Source organism: Siphateles boraxobius, unplaced genomic scaffold, assembly GCF_051911475.1.
Source record: "Siphateles boraxobius isolate OS27281-9 unplaced genomic scaffold, OSU_SipBor_1 6, whole genome shotgun sequence".
In the NCBI taxonomy this organism is placed as follows: domain Eukaryota; kingdom Metazoa; phylum Chordata; class Actinopteri; order Cypriniformes; family Leuciscidae; genus Siphateles; species Siphateles boraxobius.
Genome location: NW_027509186.1, coordinates 31227256 through 31247393, shown reverse-complemented (window position 1 = coordinate 31247393; position 20138 = coordinate 31227256). Strand labels below are relative to the sequence as shown.

Below are 20138 nucleotides of genomic sequence, written 5' to 3'. Positions count from 1 at the left end.
CATATTAGAATGATCCAAGGAATAAATTACAATTTAAAAAATATTAAAATAGAAAACAGATATTTTAAACTGTATTACTATTTCACAATATTACTATTTTTACTGTATTTTTTAATCAAATAAATGCAACCTTGTAGAGCAGAAGAGACTTTAAAAGCATTAAAAAAACTTACATTAGATTAGATTTTTAGAATTTATATAAAAAAAGATCATTAGAGTGCGTTTTACAAGAAAATACTATTTAAGTCTTTATATTTAAAAACGCATGTTTAATTCTGAGCGTTACTTGTTTCTCTGTAAAAAAAACTGTGAAAGTGAAAATAAATTTTTCCATTATACCGACCCCAAATTTTTCTAACAGTATTGTGTGTGTGTGTGTGTGTGTGTGTGTGTGTGTGTGTGTGTGTGTGTGTGTGTGTGTGTGTGTGTGTGTGTGTGTGTGTGTGTGTGTGTGTGTGTGTGTGTGTGTGTGCCTTTGCATATTAGTTACTCGCAATGCAATCTTCCTATTTGGGGGGTCCTTGGCCCTGAGGTACATTCTTTAGGCCAAACTATTAGCATCGCATGTAGTCTGAAAGTACACATCTAGTGCGCAATTAGGACAGGTTCAAGAGACTGCAAGAGCACCTCTCTAAATTTTGGAACAGGGTTTAAATCTTTCATTGAATTTGTTGTGAGCACATGTCTGTTTGAGAGAGTGAAAGATAGGACAGTGAAACGTATTTAATTTGAAAAAAATGTAGGAATAAGTAAAAGTGAAGAATGCAGCTAACTGATGGAATCCAAATGTTGTTACAAGTAGCCCAAAAGTCACTGTCCAGCAGAACACTGAGGAAATTGGACTGGTTGCAGGTAGAAAGAAGAGACCGGAAAAACAAGGAAAAAGCACAGGCACAGAGCAGAATGAGATAAAGGCTTAGGGGGTTTTGGGAAGAAGAGAAAATAAATGAAGTGACTGTGTAGACAGACACAGCGGGAACTACCAACATGGGGATGAAAGAGCAGAGCGTATATGAACAGATGTAGTGGCCCCAAAGACAAGGACCACACACAGTCTGTGTCATACAAACTCCACTTGTGGGTGAAAAGGTCTTTGCATAAAAATGAATGGGAAAAATTAAACAATTGTTTTACAAACAAAAATACTTTATAAATACATATACGGTACAACAGTTCTGTTTTGACAATTCAGTAATAAGATTTGCAGTGTCAGGGAACAGCTACTAACAGAGCAGCAATACTGAAGACAATAGCCTTTGACAGAGCAGCTCCAATCTATAAATATTGATTTTTAAAATAAATGAGACTCTGACGTGAGGACTGAGGATTTAATGTACTGAGAGTCTATAAAAAGCCTTTTGAACAAAATGTGGAAATTTCAATTTCTTTTCTAAATTAATTGACATTAGCTTTTTACTTGGTGAGCAACTGACCTAGACATGATCTAGCAAAAACTATTCCAAAAAGTGGGAAATAATAATAATAATAATAATAATAATAATAATAATAATAATAAACATATCTATTGTTTGTTTTGGGCTGGTTACGCATTATTCAATTTGACCTACAGAAACACTGGCCAATTTATATAGAATTTGTACACTTTTCGATCAGTTAATTTCAGACTTCTTCATTGATTTTTATTAATATATATATATATTCACAATAGAAATGTCTATTACTTTACAAAATATTTTTTATAGTTTCCAATAATTTAATAAATTTGTAATTTCCTGATATTTTCCCCTTAATATATTATATTAAATATATCACATTTTTCCTATACTAGCTGACTGTACATTTGAGCCTCTTTGGCTGCCAATTTGCTTTAGCAAGTGTATGTTGTTTTATTCTGTGAGAATGGAAAGCATTACTGTACTCACCAGTTTCAGTTTTTTCACTGCATCTTCACACACATGCATCCCTCTGGACTCCTCTACCTCCACCAGACCGAGGTACTGCGGAAAGACAGAAAAAATATAGAGAAAAGGGAGGGGGAGGGAGAGGGGGAGAGAGAGAGATAGATGAAATTTTTCTTTCACAACCCCATTAATTCTCTAAATGACATGACGTGTTATGAAAATAAAATCACTACTCTGTCATTTTTGGTGAGGTTATGTGAGAAAAACAGACAGGAACACAAATTTACTCAACCTCTTTAGGGAAAACTAGTCCTGTCCAAACAGGGCTAGTGTAGATTTCAATGAGGAACCCGTTGAAAACACAGCAGAGGATATATTTGTGGAACTCTGAAGTGAGACACTTTGTCCAGCCTAAACCAATCAAAATGTCCTCACACGGGCACAATTAATGGTCATCTTGCCAGGGTTATGTGATTATGGTGGTCATGAGGACAGAGGCCATTACAGGATTACATCTCAGTCTCACAGAGATTCCTGATGCCTCAGGATGGAAAGTAAAATTAGGCTGAATTTAATTATCCAAGATCCACTGCAATATATTCTCCACTTTACTTAATGATACAGACCCTCTTTAGTCTTGAAAAAGCATCTTTGCATTTCAAAATAGGATTGTCAAATGCCTTTAATGAAAATAATTACATAATATGCTGACTAATTAATTACATAACCACATATATAAGTACTCAGTTAGAAAAGCCATATGAATTATAAAAAATGGATTTACTTATTTGTTTTACTTTAATATTAATACTAGCCACATTCTGGAATTCATATAGAGGTTAAATCTATTATATCTCACAATAGATTTTCACACTAAAATAGGGTTGTGAATTTTCATTAAAATATTCACATAATTAAACATTTAATGGATTTTACATGAATGAATGGTAGTGAATATAGTCAACTTCTTAACATCCTATTCCAGCCATGAGCTTGGTGTTATTGTGTGGGGGTTTGATTGGTCGCCTTTTAAATTCAAGTCTGTTTTTTTTCAAAGCTCTAAAGCCTTTGGCCACTTTCGAACATTTAAAAAGTAAATCTATATCTGGACATTCCTATTATACCTCTTTTCTTTTGCCCTCTTGCCCCAGTATTGCTTTTGAATAACAGCGCCTTAGCGGGACATTTATTCCATTTGAAGTCTAAGCCATTATATGATTGTTAATGCTTAAATAAGCAAGTCTGGAACATCATGAACTACACTACAGACATTTATGTTGGCAGAGCCTGGGTTAGTTTGAATTCAAATAAAACTGACACTATTTACTTTCTTTATAAACACTCCTAATCTTATTGTGCACTCTTAGAAAAAAGCTTCAGTGGGGATCAATATAGCACCCTAGAGTTAAATTTGAAAGAACATTTTATGCCAAAAAGGTTTTTATATAAGGAGAATGTTTTAAGTGATTGCATAATATTTTCATGTTTGACAGGTTATTAAATTTTTTCTAGAGATAAAGTATGTTTAAGAGGTGCTCACTTCATCAAATTTAATAAAAATAAAAATAAAAACAAAATGAAATAATTAAACTAAATCCATTACATTATCCCATGATGGGAACCCCCCTAAAAGGTTCTATATAGGAAGCACTTGACAAAACCAACTGTTCACTTATTAACTAACATGAACTAATCCTTGAGCAATACACGTGTAACTGTATTTTTTATTCATTGTTAACATTAGTTAATAAAAATCATTGACAAAGATTAATAAATGCTGTAGAACTGCAGTTCATTATTAGCACGTTAACCAAAATAGTTAACTAATGAAACCTTATAGTAAAGTAACAAAGACTTAAAAAGCCAGTTGACTTCTCAACTTACCCGGACAGGAAAGTTGCATTTGCCCTTCCGTACAGCCTCTTCATCTGCTTGCCATTGGTGTGGCCGGCTGGCTTCCGGCACGTAGGTGGGCTTCTTCCTGCGCAGGCTCTGACGCAGCTTATTCATCTCCACGCTCTCAAACTCTCTGTTGCTGAGGACAAGAAAGAAGACGCGTTAGCAGGAGCACAAAATAGCCCTTACTTCACCTGAGCTTCCAAATGTTAAGTCAGGACACACACTAGCTGGGTGTCAACTGAATGTTGACATATCACACAGAAGGCAATGTTTCCAGTCATGCTGGATAGGCAGGATGTAATCACTCTGATATTTATCTAAAAAAAAAAAGAAAGAAATGAAAATAACCACAGTATATTGGATTAAACAGAAATTGCAGGGAATGTATTCACCTCGGTCTTAAAAAAACAATGACTTTGATCTCAAGAGGCCTATTTATGTAACATAATTAGCTCATTCATTCAACCCTTAATTTGCATTGGTAATTTCCAATTCTGATGCAAAACACAACAAATCCAGGCCGCTCTGAAGAATGCAAATATTTGAAGCCGTTTAGTCCAAGTTACGCATGTACATCATAAAAATTCCATTAAGGAGAATTTACAGTAGTACGCATACTAAAACATCAAACACTTAGATGGACAGTTCACTGAAACAAAAAATACGATATTTTGAATTTTTTTTACAAAAAGATAAATGGGGACTGAGACTGTTAAACTTGAAAAAAAGTTATTAGTAATATTTTAGCTTTGTATGTTTTGATTTTCAGTTTTCAATTAATTTCTTTACTAATTTTGTCATGCGCTTTTACTCATTTCAGTTCAGTTTCGAAGTCAACAATTTTTGTTTAGTTTAAGTTTTTCATCAAAAATTTTTTTTTTTTTTTATTTCACCTCAATTAATAAAATAGTTATTATCTAATAGTTATATAGGTATGAATTTTGCCAAATATCTTTTCCACAAAAGAAAATAAATCATACGGGCTAGTAATGACATCAGGCTGAATCAATGGTTAACATTTTTTTTGCTTTCATATCTCTCTTACATTTAAACTTTTACATACTAAAATCTCATACAAAATCAATTCTTATTACCATCTTTTCACACGGTTCGGCATATCTTCTCCTTTAAAAGCTGTACACTTCCCACAAACTGTTGTAGCCTACTACGTTCTTCAGTGTGAACCACAGGCCACACAATCACTTTTGCTTTTATAGCATCACGTCAGAGGCCAAAAGCTCACATTTCCCAAAGCCATGAAGTGTTACGGGTAACAGGTGGCAGACATGGATTGGCGGAAGTACCACTATGTACGCCTGGCCCGAATTCTTAATGCCATGTAACACACCCACATATTCAAAGGAACACATGATTGTATATGAGTGTGTTTTTTTTAATAGCCCTGGCGTCTAAATCTCTGGGGGCTTTACTCAGCTCTGGCACGCGCCTGTTGCTGAGCTTGACAGATCAGATAGGGGTCAGACACAGGATATGCAGGACTGGCACCTGCCGCTCGTCCGGGTTGTGAGGTGGGAACGGGCAGCTGAATAAACCACATGGCATTTTTAATGAGGCCGCAGGACATTACAGTAACACCAGTACATTCCCAACAGGAGGGTTTAGATGTTTTGGGGGTTCTTGATCAAGATCAGTCAATGGAGGAGCTTCCGAGATTCTGCTATACTTTCGGGATTGATCTAATGGCTGAAAGGCTGCCAGAACAGCAGAGAGGGAGGAGAAGACATAGAAAACAGGCCAAAAGCCAATGAGAGAAAGAGAAGAGACTTTATAAGGAGAAGAAAGAAGGAGCTTGAGATGTAGAAGGGGAGGGAGACAAGTGCTAAACACCCTCATTGAATCTTACTGAGGTCACAGTTTTAATGTGAGTCGCTCACACTGTGGAGCCAGTCACAAACGTCCTAACTGATGCAGCACCACCGTCAAAAACTAAAACTTTTTTTAAAATCAGTTTAAATACTACTATTTACCATAATAGTACTTATTATTAATTTTAATTAGCTTTAATTTTATATTTTTAGTTTTCTTTTTTATTTAATCATTTTGTAATGTGCTTTTGTCATTAGTATTATTTAATAACATGCTTATTTATAGCATTAATTTGTCTTTATTTCAGTTTTTAGTCATTTTAGTACTCCAGCCATAACTTATTTCAGTTAGTGGCCAACGTAGCATTTTTATTTTTTGTGTAGATGTCTTAAGGTTAAGTTTTTCATCTAATGTTTATATTTCATTATATTTCACCGTTGTTTCAATTAGTTAACAATAACAACACCATAGTCAATAATCGGTCGATATTAAAATTCTAAACTATTTTGTAAATACAAATATAAAAAATAAAATCAATCCTTTGAAATGCTACAAGTAAATTTAGGCATCAGTGAGATTATAACATTAGAATTTTATAATCTGTACATTATTTACGGTATAGATATTCCATCATGAAATGTAAAGACTTGACGGCATTATTAGTGTTTTTTAAAGATTAACTTTAAGTGAGCATTTTGTTGATTACAAATTTGATCTAAATGTAATAAAACAGAAAATGACAATGCACAATTAAAAAGTTAAATATCGACCAATACGGTACCAATATCATGAATCTCTAGTAGGAGTTTGTATGATTGAAAGTTTAATTGAATAATAACTACTTTTAAAAAAACTTGAGCAATGAATTTGCTTAATTTAAAATTCATTTCAATTACTTAATGTTTATGTGAATATGTATGTATGTGGTATCGCAAATCTCCACTAGATTTGGTATACTAATATTTTGGTGTCCTGACACTCGTTAACACATACAGCGAAGAAAACAATTTGTTCTTGAGAGTTTCTTATGAGACCCGCCAATTTCCAAAACATGCATGTAAAAGTCACACAACAGCCATAAGAGCTATCCAAGCCACTCCATGGAAATGATTTCATCACCAAATGAAAACCAGCTGGAGCAACATGGGTAGTGAACCAAGAATAAACCAAAACAACACTCAAGACTTCATACACAAAACATTTGGTAGAACACTTCTCTTCATGTGTCTGTCTGATGGACCGACCATCTACCACATCAGGTCCAAGCAAATATCTTAGTAAACAAGGCTACTTATATTACAAATAATCTTGGCTTCTCTGTGAAGGATTTTAACTGATTTATTTTAAAAATCACAACATACTCATAGCAAAATCACCCTGAAATACTTTTAAAGTAACAATAAGAACATTTTTATAACTGCAGAAGACTTGGAATACACTGCATAAGTTGAATGGACCACTTTAATACGATATTTATTATGCCTCCATGCCCTTTTTGAAACTTGAAGGAGAATGAGAATAATGAATGGATTCTCATTTCTGGGTGAACCATTCCTTTAAGGTAATGGGTTGAAAGAAAGAAATGGTGTAAATGGGAGGGAAAATGAAAGAGAAAAAAAACAGAGCAGCGAATGGGCTAAAACCTCACTTAGGACGCTTCAGTGAGCACAAGGGCCGTAGCATCACATGTAACAAACAAATCAAAAAGGGCTCCTATAGCAAGAGGCTCAAAATCTACAAAAGACCATCCTAAGCTCCCCTGCGGCATCTCAAGACTGTAGAGATACTGATGAGGCAAAGGCTGCAGTATGACTCTCGATACAGTATGGAGGCGGAGGAGCAGATATAGCTTTTGTCTCATTATTGCTAAAAATCAATGCTCTCAGCGCAAGGAATTGGACCGCAGCAGCTGCCTGCGCTCATTTTAAAGACACCGTGGGTGGACAGTGTAATGGAGGCTTTTTGGGTGCTTTTGAAAAAGGGAGTAATTGTAGCATGTATACATGACAGTCTCTTACGGTAGGCTGTGCTCAGGCCTCTTAAATGGCATTGAGAGGATTGGGTGGAAAATAGTCACTCACAATTTATTTCAGCAGGGATTAATGGGATAGTTCAACTAAAATGGAAAATTCTGTAATAGTTTTATTCTACCCTCATTACTTACTTGGCCTTTTATTGTTTCAAACATCTGTGGAATATAAAAATAAATTGAAGAATATCACTGCTGCTCAATGAAAATAAATGGTGATCCGGGGCTGTCAAGCTCCATCAAGGTCAAAATGTCTGATGCTTTTTTTTCTTTTGCAGTTTGAAAGCCCCTGTTCACAATATGCTTTCATTATATGGAAAACAGAAGCTCATACATTCCTCAAAATACCTTATTTTGTGTTCAGTGGAGCAAAAAAGGTCATACATATTTGGACAGACATGAAATTTCGGTGAATTATGATAAGTTCCGTTATCATGACACAAGCAGGGTAAAGCAATTATGGACGCCACGATATAAATATTTGGACAAATACAATAAATCTATAATTATTTTCATTATGTCCGATAACTTATAAGGGGGCAGTCATGGCCTAATGGTAACAGAGTTGGACTGGTGACTCAAAGGTTGCTGGTTCGATTCCAGTACCGGCAGGAATATGACTGAGGTGTGCTTGAGCAAGGCACCTAACCCCCAATCGCTCCCCGGGCGCCACTCAAGGCTGCCCGCTGCTCCGGGTGTGTGTATCCACGTTTGCAGTGTGTGTGTGTTCACTACTCACTACTCTGCTCCTAATGTGTGTGCACTTACTTGGATGGGTTAAATGCAGAGGTCAAATTCCAAGTATGGGTTACTATACTTGGCCATCACGTGTCACTTTCACTTTCACTTTCACTTATAAGTAGTTACATTTTATACTAATGTCTGAATAAATACACTGGAAAAAACAATATAATAATCTAAATGTGAATTTAGGTGTCTCAACATTATAACATATTGTACATAAGAAACTGAATATTACATTACAGAATATTAAATTATAAAAAAAATAAACTAGTTATTATTAAATAGCGTTCTGAAAGTTACTTGTAAAATAAGAATGCACATTTAAATATCTATTTTTGACCGATACAATAAAAAAAAACTCAAATATCGGCTGATAACAGATATATTATGCATCTCTAAATTTAATACACTTGTCATGAAACAGAAGGATTCACACAGGTAAAGTGAATAACAGGTTTATTTGCAGAAGTATGAGATCACAACAATGGAAGCAGGTGAGTAACTCAAGAATATTGAGTACTGGATGGATATCTGGATGATAACTAATCTTAGTTGTAGGTTCTGAAATGGAGATCGAGGACGATGACTGGAGAAAGATGAACGTAACTGATGACTGACGGTAAATCATTCAAGAAGGTATCACAAAGGTAAGCAGTCAGGTAAATGCTCTCTGAGGGAACGACAAGACCAGACAATAGCGAACTGCAGTGGAAAGAGTTATATAGTGCTGGATGACGATCAGTGAAGATTGGTGACAGGTGACCACAATCTCTGTGATTGGGAAGTGCATGGAGGGGAGGGCCAGGGAGGATGATGGGAAATGTAGTGAGGAGGTGGTGACTAGCTGGTGACCGTGACAACATAGTGTTCAAAGGTTTGGGGTCAGTAATTTATTTTAATTAATTAAAAAAGTGGCATTTATAATGTCCATTTCAAATTTTAATTTCAAATAAATGCTATTCTTTTGAACTTTCTGTTCATCAAAGAATCCTAAAAAATATTTATATCCCGGTTTCCACAAAAAATATTTAGCAGCACAACTGTTTTCAACATTGATAATAATAAGAAAAGTTTCTTGAGCAGCAAATCAGCAAATTAGAATGATTTCTGAAGGATTATGTGACACTGAAGACTGGGGTAATGATACTGAAAATTCAGCTTTGATCACAGCTATAAATTACATTTTAAAATATATTAAAAGAAAAGTTATTTTGTAATATTTCACAATATTTACTGTATTTTTGGTCAGTAAATGCAGCCTTGAAAGTTATGTCATACATCATCAAATAAGAGACCACAGTCCAATATGAGTTGTACACATATTTCTGGAGTACAGAGAGCTGCACACAAGTGACCCAGTTTTAGACCTTATAAACCCCGTTTGCAAATATTATCTGACCCAGGGAGCAAAGGCGACTTGTTTCTCTGCCCATCTGTCGCAGCTCGTCTAAAGAAGCCACATCATAACACACCTGCTCAGATTGAGGTTACACTCACACACATAAACATGACACCCACCCATACACGTCTGATCCAGACGTGAGTAATCGTGTTTGCAGATGACAGGGGAAAAGGGGTCAGACCAAATGTTTATCTCAAGAGGGGGCCTGTGCTAATATCATCAATACCGAAAGACACTGACACAGTGACCGTTTCACACTCACAGCCAGTGTGAATATGTGGGTCATTCAGGTTTGCAGTACATGCTGTCGATTCAATCAAGTAGGAGTTTTCGATCAGAATTCACTGACATAAGCTGATGAATGTTCTTAGCACACAAACTAAACCAATGTCCTAGTAAAACAATCCTCCTACAAAATGCATGTCTGTGTGCAAGTTGCTTTAAAGAGTTAGACAGCCGTGGGCTGTGATGCAGTGAGACAGCTGATTCAGAAACTGCCATCAAGACAAGTCTTATGCGCTCGATTGACACTCTGCCTAACCAACAAGGGCTTCTGAGCCTTTCACCAAAACAAATTTTCCCTCAATCCACCACAGGCTGAAATCAAGCTCAACTTAAGAGGCATGATTATTATTTGGCAAGGATATTTCCCTTGCTGTGCTGTTTATTTTAGGGATAGGTAGCTTTTTATTAGCAGTGGTTATGAAAAGACATTTAACTCTCCTTTGGAAATAAAGCAACCTTACTTAGTGTTGAAATGAAACAGAAGTAGCGACATATTTTACTCCAGTTATTCTTCAGCACATCCAAGTGTAGCAGATTATCAATAAAATGTAGGACGTGGAGCATCCGTTGTTGGTTAGATTTGGAGATGTGGGCATTGCATTCAAAAATTGAGCAATAACCCCCCCCCCCCCCCTTGCAGGGGTGGGGTTTATGCGGAATAAAGTACAAAGTATACTTTAGTTTTTATGCTTATGAGTCGACAAAGAAACTGAAGAGACAGAGCAACAACACTAAACTACTGGAAAAAGACGAATCTTTCTAGTGCGAATATGTTCATGCACACTATCACATAGCTTTAAAAGGATATGCTTTCAGCTCTAAGCAAATGACTGTGTTCACATCCAAACTGAAGTATACTTTGGGCTTAAATGTTTGGATAAATCCAGCAGAAAATGGAGTTATGCAACAACAACAAAATTACAAGGTCAAAACTAATTTAATCAAATGAAACATGTGTACTGCTGGATTAAAACTTTTGTCATTTTTCATTGAACAAAGATATTCAAAATTGATTAGATAAACAAATGAAGAGATTATCATAAGGCCTCCTACTTCCTTTTGAAGTAGGACACTTTCCGGTTCATCTTCATCCACCTTGGTCTTCCTAAATACCCAATATAGGCCTACTGTATGCCCACCTGACATAAGTAAATGTTTTTTAATTGGAAACATTTTATCGCACTCCCTAGACTCTCCCCAGGCCTACTGACCTTGACTACAGAAAGAGGCATTATTCACACGTTTCTTCTCACAGCATTTGTAGATTAAATTTGAAACATGAGAAACAAAAAAGAGATTAAAGATATAAAAGAGGCAATATATCTTATTCTTCTACCAAGAGTGAGGGAAGGAGGGGCCTGTGAACGGTTGTTATCTGTGGTTTTGCATGTGAATACCTCAGTTACATCTCCATACTTAACAGTCAAAATCTAACCCTTACATGTATGTGACCTGCTTGAAACCTTCAGTTCCCTTTCAGTCGCTCAGTCAACTGATTGGGATCACACTTAGGGAGCCTGTCATCTTCGAGTATTGATAAAACGAGCCAATGCACATAGTCGTGCGAGATTTGCATCTCACACTCCGCCCCACGGCGCGGGTATAAATACGGAATTGGATGCACGCACCATTTGTCTTTCGCTTTGGAGCCGATCGGTGTCGATGTCTCTGAAGAGTGTTGAAGATTTCAACGAGCAAGTGTGTCGGTGTTCTTCTTGAAGATTCTCCCAGTACTGGTGGATCTACAGCATGAGTGCAGCGGCGATCACGAGCTTCTGAGCTCTCAAACTGCTGTTTTAACAGCATCATATTTCTGTGTGTTTGTTGATGGTTGGTTAGATGGCGAAGAAGTGAGTGCTTCGCTGTTACAGGCTGCACCATCTTCCGTCAGCGTTGTCGCAGTCATTCCCCTGTGTGCTCCGGCACTGGTGAAGGGTCCCATTTCCTGAAAGAGCAACACGGGTGCATTTGCATCTTTTTAAAGATGTCATTCCACCCGTGAGATTCTGAATGTGGTCGTTCCCTGTCCCCCTCGGACGGTCACAATAGTTGTATCACGTGTTTGGGCTTACAGCACGCTGAAACAGGTTTTGTGGATAGTTCATGTTCCCATTGCGGGAAAATGACTATCACAGTGTTGAGATCAAGACTTGCCTTTGTCCGCGGAGGTGGAATCCCCATTATCACGCCCCACCCCAGGGTGCCGTGTAGGATGGGTGATCGGAGGATTATAGTGATGGCTTCCCCACCCGGTATCCATTCCCTGTGGGCCCCTCACTCCTCAATCTCTTCAGATCCTGGACTCCCCCATTTCCCAGGTTGAGCTGTTAGGTGACGCGGTGGGGAACTGCGCCAAACAGTTCTCTCCCGCCCAAGTGCAGACGGGGGCCATCTGGCACATCCTTCCCCGGCGGCCTGCTGCTGCCTCCAGCCCGCTGCCGGTGGCAGCTCCTCCACCCACTCGTCACCAAGGGTGTCCCCGGCCGCCGCTTCAGCTCCCACTGGGCCTCCGCAGCAGCCTCCATCCAGGCCTCAGCGTGGAGCCAGCCGCAGGCAGGCAAGCGAAAGACTAATTGTTCCAGAGAAAGGTTACCCAGGGATGGGGATTCGAGCTCTTCAGATGGTTACTGTTCCGCCGTAGGCTCCCCGGAGTCCAGCGGTACCCGGATTTAATTCCTCCGTTCCTGGGTCCCAAGAGGGTCAGACTGGCGGTGTGCGACCTTGTAAAGCCTTGCACCCCTCAGCCCCCTCTTGTATCTTCTCACACACCCCCTGCCGACCTGTGGAGACAGGTAAGTGTCGCACCGCACACTCAGACCCCGTTTCTGGCCTCACCTAGGCCTTCCGAGCCGGGTCCCTGTCCTCCTCTTCGCTGCCCCACCCCGGGTTTGTCTGTAGTGCCTTTGGTCCCCCTGGCCCGGTTCGTGGAAGTCTTGAGAGTGCTTCCCAACCGGTCCAGCTGACTCCTCTGTACCATCAGACTCGGCTACACGATTCAGTTTGGCCGGTTTCCGCCCAACTTCAGCGGCGTTCCTTACACTTCGGTGTTGAGCGAATGTGCCGTTGTCATGTGCGCGGAGATCGCAGTCCTACTGGCGAAGGATGCGATAGAGCCGGTTCCTCCAGCCGATATGAAGACCGACTTCTACAGCCCATACATCATTGTAGCCAAGAAAGGCTGTGGGTTACGGCCAATCTTGGATCTGCAAGTCTTGAATCGGGCCCTTTTTTAAGCTTCCTTTCAAGTTGCTAACGCAGAGAAGCATTTTTGAATGCTCCGTCCCCGAGATTGGTCTGCAGCGTTCGACCTGAAGGACGCATACTTCAGATCTCTAATCTTCCGCAATGCAGGCCATACTTGTGATTTTTTGCATTTGAGGGCTATTTATTGAATGGTGTTCTTCTCTAACCAAGAAGACCCCCCGAAGGTGTTTGGTCACTCCGTGCTTCTTTCCTGCAAGATGGGTTAGAGCGAGGGCTGTCTACCTCCACCCTCTAAGTGTATGTGGCCTTATTACCACACATCACAATGCAGTGGATGCAAATCCAAGGGGAAGCACGCCTTGATCGTCAGGTTCCTGAGGGGAGCAAAGAGACTGAATTTGCCTCCCGCCCCCTCTATACCCTCTTGGGACTAATCTCTTGTGCTACCGCACTGCAGAGACTTCCCTTTGAGTCACTGCATGCAACTGAGTTAAAAATCCTGTTTTTTAAGAGAACAGTTCTCCTGCTTGCTTGGCCTCTATCAAGAGAGTAGGGGACCTGCACGCATTTTCGGTTGACGAATTGCGCCATTCTTGCTCCAGTAGAGTTCCTCTTTAACTGAATCCTTTTGAGTTCCTCCACACCCTTCGGTAACGGACGTGGCGGAGCATCCGATGCCAGGCCTAACACTCTGTTGCACTGGTGGAACCTGTGTTAGACTGGGTCCCATATGTTGTGATCCCTACAGTGATCCCATATGTGTATTCTTTTTCACGTTACGGCTCCCTGTGGCGAGCCGTGTCTTCCCTTGGCAAAGCCAGCTCTGTCGTCACTGATCGGTGAGTCTCCCCCTGTTATAGGCTGGAGCCACCTCAGTGACATTACATATGTTGTACTGCCCGGTAACGCCCAGTCCATATGTGTATCCTCCACATGTTACCTTTCCCACGGGCAGGATGTGGCTTCCACAGCGTATTCCTTTCCAAAGAGAGGGAACACTTTCCCAGTGGTGTTGTGGAACAGCAGTGACTTCCCTGGTCTAAGCCCTATCCCTTCTCTGCCTCAATAATGTGGGGGGGGTCAGAATACTTTTGTCTAGGCACTGGAAAGTGGCAGCACTAGTGGCATTTTAATTGGGATCCCAATCAGTCAACACGTCGACTACGTCGAACGTGAGTGACATGGAAGGGAACGTCTCGGTTACATATGTAACCCTCGTTCCCTGAAGAAGGGAACGGAGACGCAGTCCCGTCGCCACTATTGCTGGATCACCGCTGACTCCGGGCTCCACTCGTCTCCTCAGTGAAAAACAAATGGTGCGTGCATCCACCTCCGTATTTATACCCGCGCTGCGGGGCGGAGTATTTGTTCAACAAAGGAACAAATCTCACACACCAATGTGCATTGGCTCGTTTTATCAATACTCGAAGATAACAGGCTCCCTAAGCGTGATCCCAATCAGTCGACAGGTTGACTACGTCTACGTTCCCTCCTTCAGGAAAATAGGTTTACATACGTAACTGAGACGTTCATCCCCTTACATTCTTAAACAGCTAACATTCTCTAGAAGCGATTACATTGTCTTCCTCCTCTAAACTCTTTGTCAAAAGCATAATATATTGAGTAACTATAAAGGTAGAGTGTCTGTTTTCAAAACATTCAAAAATGATTAAAATAGTTAAGTAAGAAAATCTCTGTGTAACTGATGTAAGATTAACTAAATTAATCATGTATAAGCAGTGGTATTGATTGAATACACATAGGAAAATAATATTTCTCTTACATGTCTTGCTTATCTAAATGTGCTGTAATGTGTAGTTTTCCTTGCTGTGTTGACTGTAAAAAAACGTTTTATTTTAGGTATTTTAAAAACTAAATAAATGAAACACACAAGCTTTTATTGAATGTGCAGATTGGACAGACTGCAAGGAAAGAATGGCTAAAGGTCTTCTTGAGTCTGAATTATTGTTTTTTTTTATTTTGGGTGAAGGGCAGGACATTGAAAATAGCTCTGAGGTTCCTTTTTCAACAAAATGGCAACCAAGTACACAGTCTCTCGTAGATTATCCAACATACAGTGGGTAACTGACATCCAGGAGGTTTCAAGAGCTGAGGTTTGACCTGTCTAGACAAGCATGTGTGATGCTCTTGAAGAATAACTCAACCTTGAGATAAAATTGAACACCTTGGTTTTCCAAAATTTTGAATGTTCATAAAATATATTTTTGTCAAACAACGATCGGCATTTAGTGTCAGTTATTAGCTCAATCTAGCTTTAGTCCGGCTGATCCATCGTCTAAATAAACTTGGACTAGAGATTAGTCACGGTGGTCGACTCGTCATTAATGAAATTAAGTGGGCATCTGGGATGTGTTCCTGGGTCAATTGATGTTTGTCCTGAAGCAACATTCCCATCAACCAATTAAGATTGTAGGGTTAGGCTTAGGGCAGGGCTTGGAACGTCCTTACAATTCATAAATACATCCATAGGGAAAAATAAATTAACCTAGAAAGGAAAACTCTATTATAAATTATAAATTATAAAACCCCCACAAAATTCAAGATATATTCTCTGTAAACAAATCCTAATAATGTACATAAACCATTTAGCTTCTGAGGTAATTGTTTTGTTTTAGTAATTTTTAGATATTTTAACTTGATTTTTTTTATGTGTCAAATATTGTTCCAGGACAAACAAAAGACCATATCAAAATTCTAAGAAAATCGCTAATTGGTAAGAAAAATAGGTAACACTTTATTTTAGGGTCCAATTCTCACTATTAAGTAGCTTATTAGCATGCATATTACTATGATATTGGCTGTTTATTAGTACTTATAAAGCACATATTAATGTCTTATTCTGCATGATCATTTTCTACATCCCTTAATTCTACCCAATACCTATAATTAACAACTACCTACTAACTATTAATAAGCAGTAATTAGGAGTTTATTGAGGGAAAAGCCATAGTTAATAGTGAGATTTGGATCCTAATCTAAAGTAATCTAATCAAAACATATATTCTTTGAAAACTAGTCCTACTAGTTTTGTTATGTGTTTTAATCTGTTTAATGGGCTAAGGGGGAAAATTTGGGATGTTTTTCTTAGTGAAAATGATGATTCCTCATACACAATTGTAGTGACCTATTTTGCCTTCTGCATATCATGCATGTAACCGTAGCCCTTTAAGGCCACCAGTAGGAGAAATTGATAGGTAGAGACATGAGAATCCTCTCAGTCCACTGCGTTCTCTGTAATGATGCCCTTCCAGGAGAGGAACATCAGGCACGATCAGTCGTTAATTTGTTTTCTGATCAACCAGCCTACAATGCATTTGATAACCGCAGAGAGCCACAACAAAAAAAAATCGAATAATAAACAGACAGATAAGTATCAGCTGATCTATTCCGTTGGTATATCAATGTATCTATTAATCTGAGCCATATGGAGGCTCTTGCAGTTACTTCCTGTAAGAGTATTAGCCAAACACAGGCCTTCAGAATAAGCTTGGTTACTAATCTGTAAGATGCACTGGTTCTAAGGCCTATGTATTTATTTTAATAAACACACATTTCACGGCACGAAGCAAAACATCCATTACCCTATTCCCGTGAGGCTAATTCCTCATCTTTAAATAGAAAAAAAACTCACCTCCCCTCATCCGTCTCATCCATGTCACTGCTGAAACTCATTTTAGACAGATAGCAGAAGACCAAAGCCAGGTAAAGTATCAAAATTGAACCACCAGTGGTTTTGCAGTCAAAACTGACGTTTGATGTAAAGCTTGAGGCAAAATGCTGTTGAATATTCAGTACTGGGATCCAAGAGCAGGCGGAGGAAACCACACCTCCCCTTAAGAGATTAACTTGGAGGAGGCGACAATAACACATGTGCTCAGTCTCATCACTATATGTGTCCTCGCCTACAGAAACACACGCGGACGCAGGGAGACGTGCGAATTTGCCTGGATGTGCTGAGCTGCAGCCTCTGAGGAACAAATCAACTTTTTGTCTTTCTACAACATAGACTGCGAGGGGAGGATGGAGAGCGAAAGATAGAGAGACAGGGAGGGGAGGGGAGAGAGAAATAGAGGAGGAGCGCGGGCGGAGGTGATTAGACTGGAGATGGTGATGACACACTTTCAGTCACCCATCTGCAGTGCCAGTTGTCTGTGTTGTTGTGTTTGTACTCTTGCTGTGTTCCTAAGCTGTACTCAGCTCTTTAGCCATCATTTCTACTCATAGAATAGCTATGTTTTGTTATTCTGATAGATTAGTTATTGAGGATAGAGCACAGTACGTGCACATAGCTTGAGTCCTGTAAGCCTATTAATGCTGTAGTTACGAAGAATGACCTCAGTGCACTGGATACTGCTCAAGACACTACTTGCGTAACAAAGTGCCTTTCAAAATTTAAACACATACTGCCTTTTTATTTGTATTTTTATACTGTTTTTTATTGTTTTATTTGTTACATTTTTGTAAGGAAAGACATTTCTTTAACATTTGTAATGAATTTCTAAATATTTTTTAAATCATCTTTTGTCATCAAATTTTTTTTATTTTTTTGAGCAGGCCATTTGAACTAAAATATTTACTTAAAGATTTTAAGTTAATATTAATAATCTAAAAACACATTCATGTTCTCTGATGTCAGTTAATGCTCACATGAAAAGCAGGTTAAAAAATATTTAACCTTTTTTTTAGTAAGTTTTATTTTTTAAATGACATTTTTATGATTAAATAAATTATTATATTTTTTCAGCTCACAACATCTTGCAATTCCCTCACAAACCCCCTTAAAAAAAAAACCAGAGGGTTTATTCCATATTTATCTATTTATTATTTGTTCTGTTTACATGTGCATGAAAGGAACCACAAAAAAGTAAATTTTAGGTCATGCTTAAAGGTGCAGTGTTTAATTTCTGCAATGTTAGTGGAACTAACCAAAATTGGTTTCAAACTGGTTTCCCAAAAACTGTCACATTGTTTAGGTATACAGTAAGTCCCGCCTCAAACTCACACCATTGGTTGAGCCAATGTTGCCATGATGCTCAAGCAACATTTTGAAAGCACAATAGTGTTTACTTTCCAACCTTACTTATTATTGTTGTCTCTGCACAATAAACTGTGATATGAGAAAGTATTTTGAAGGTGTTTGCCCTACTTTTTTGTTGTACAAGTGATAAAAACGTTTTGTTTTTACCTGGAAATTATGAAATCGCTCAATATGTCACTTGAATGCACATCATTAGGACTGTAACAAACTTATCTGTGATAATTTCACAAGACTTGAAGGCAGTGTAACTGTTCCTTTAACTTCAGCTCTCTTGTGCTGACTGTATAAAATCATCACTTATCTTTCAAATCATGTCAGCGGGAGTCTCTTGGCCGGTCCGACTGGTGGAGCTTCCCTCTGGTGCTGAATTGATCACGCTCTGTTGATTGAACTTGTCCTACATTCTCATGACCCAAATGAGGGTCCACCAGCAGGACTGGATCAATGTATTCACATGGACATTTAACCAGACTAATCATGTCTAGCATTTTGTATAGTTGTTTTAACCAGAGGCAGTAAACAGAAGGGTCTTGAGCTCGTAAGAAGAATAACATACAAAGTCTTGCAAAAGTATTTTGGTCCTAAAACAATTCTTAAATAATTACAAATTTTGTCACACACTTTAATTCACAGCACTTCATTATCCAAATGGAACCTCTTTGGGCTAGGAAACTCTCCAATTTAGATGGATTGACACATAAATACACATTTCTATGCTATTTGTTAGTAGAGATGTATATATATATCCAATCCTCTCTGATATGAAATTATAAATGCTATATAGGAGGACCTCATATGAATATAAACAGGCCTCCTGGCAAACATGCTTTCCGTTGCCAGTCTGTTAAACAAGAGTCAATCAATGTGTCCTCCTCTCTCTAGAGGGTCAGTGAAAGCGGGGGCAGATTTATTTAGTTTGACTGTATGAGAGAATGATACAAGATACTAGAGAATGACAGTCACAATGATTCAGTGGCACATTGCCCTCTACCTGCACTGAGCAGCAACAGGACAAAGGCCTGCGTATCTTTACTGAGCCGTCATGATGTAAACTAATCTGTCAGTACAGCTGCATATATACCACGACACAAGAGATCCACATTAAACAATCACTCGGTTAGAGTAAATTAATTCATTGTAATTTGTAATTTTATTTGAGAATGTCATTATCAATGAATTGCAATTTTATTTCTTACAATACTGCAATATTACAATCTATTTTTACAATCAAAACTGACCCTAATTATTTTTTTAACACACATTCCTGGTCATATTGTATAAAAATGATCACCTCACACTATTCCAAAGAGGAAAAAATCTGTATGTGTAAACTTATATCAAAATGTAATACTTTGGATGAATGAAAAATACTATACTAATTTCTACTAATAAAATGTGACAAACTATAATCTTAGCAGAGACTACATTGAACATTAAAGTGTTAGTTCACCCAAAAACTTAAATACTGTCATAAATTACTCACACTCATGTCATTCCAAAAGCATTAAGACTTTCAATCATCTTCGAAATTCAAATTAAACCTGAGACTTCTGTCCCTCCATTGAAAGTCTATTCAGACAAACATTTAATGCTTTAAAAAGTTCATAAAGAGATCTTATAGTAATCCACATGAATCGAGCAGTTTAAACCATATCTTCTGAAGAGACATGATCGCTTTATACAGGTTCTCGCATGTCAAGCAAATAGGTTTGACCTTCCATTTACCATATTTGATGTGCACTACATACAACCCCAAATCAGAAAAAGTTGGGACATTTTGTAAAATCCATTAAAATCAAGAATCTGTGATTTGTTAATTCTATTTAA

At 38.3% G+C, this 20138-nt stretch overlaps 1 protein-coding gene across 2 annotated transcripts in view; it reads right to left on the bottom strand.

Moving 5' to 3' along the window:
- numbl (NUMB like endocytic adaptor protein) overlaps positions 1 to 20138 on the bottom strand; it is a 58877-nt gene that overhangs the window by 11912 nt on the left and 26827 nt on the right. Inside the window, exons 1-3 of one of the 2 annotated variants that reach the window (XM_077208913.1) lie at positions 16905 to 17263; positions 3747 to 3897; positions 1884 to 1958 (exon numbers count right to left, since the gene is read on the bottom strand). In XM_077208913.1, coding sequence (XP_077065028.1) covers positions 1884 to 1958; positions 3747 to 3897; positions 16905 to 17143 — 465 coding nt within the window. In that variant the 5' untranslated portion in view covers positions 17144 to 17263. Of the gene's footprint in view, positions 1 to 1883; positions 1959 to 3746; positions 3898 to 16904; positions 17264 to 20138 lie in introns of those variants that run through there. The other variant, XM_077208914.1, reaches the window with a different exon arrangement.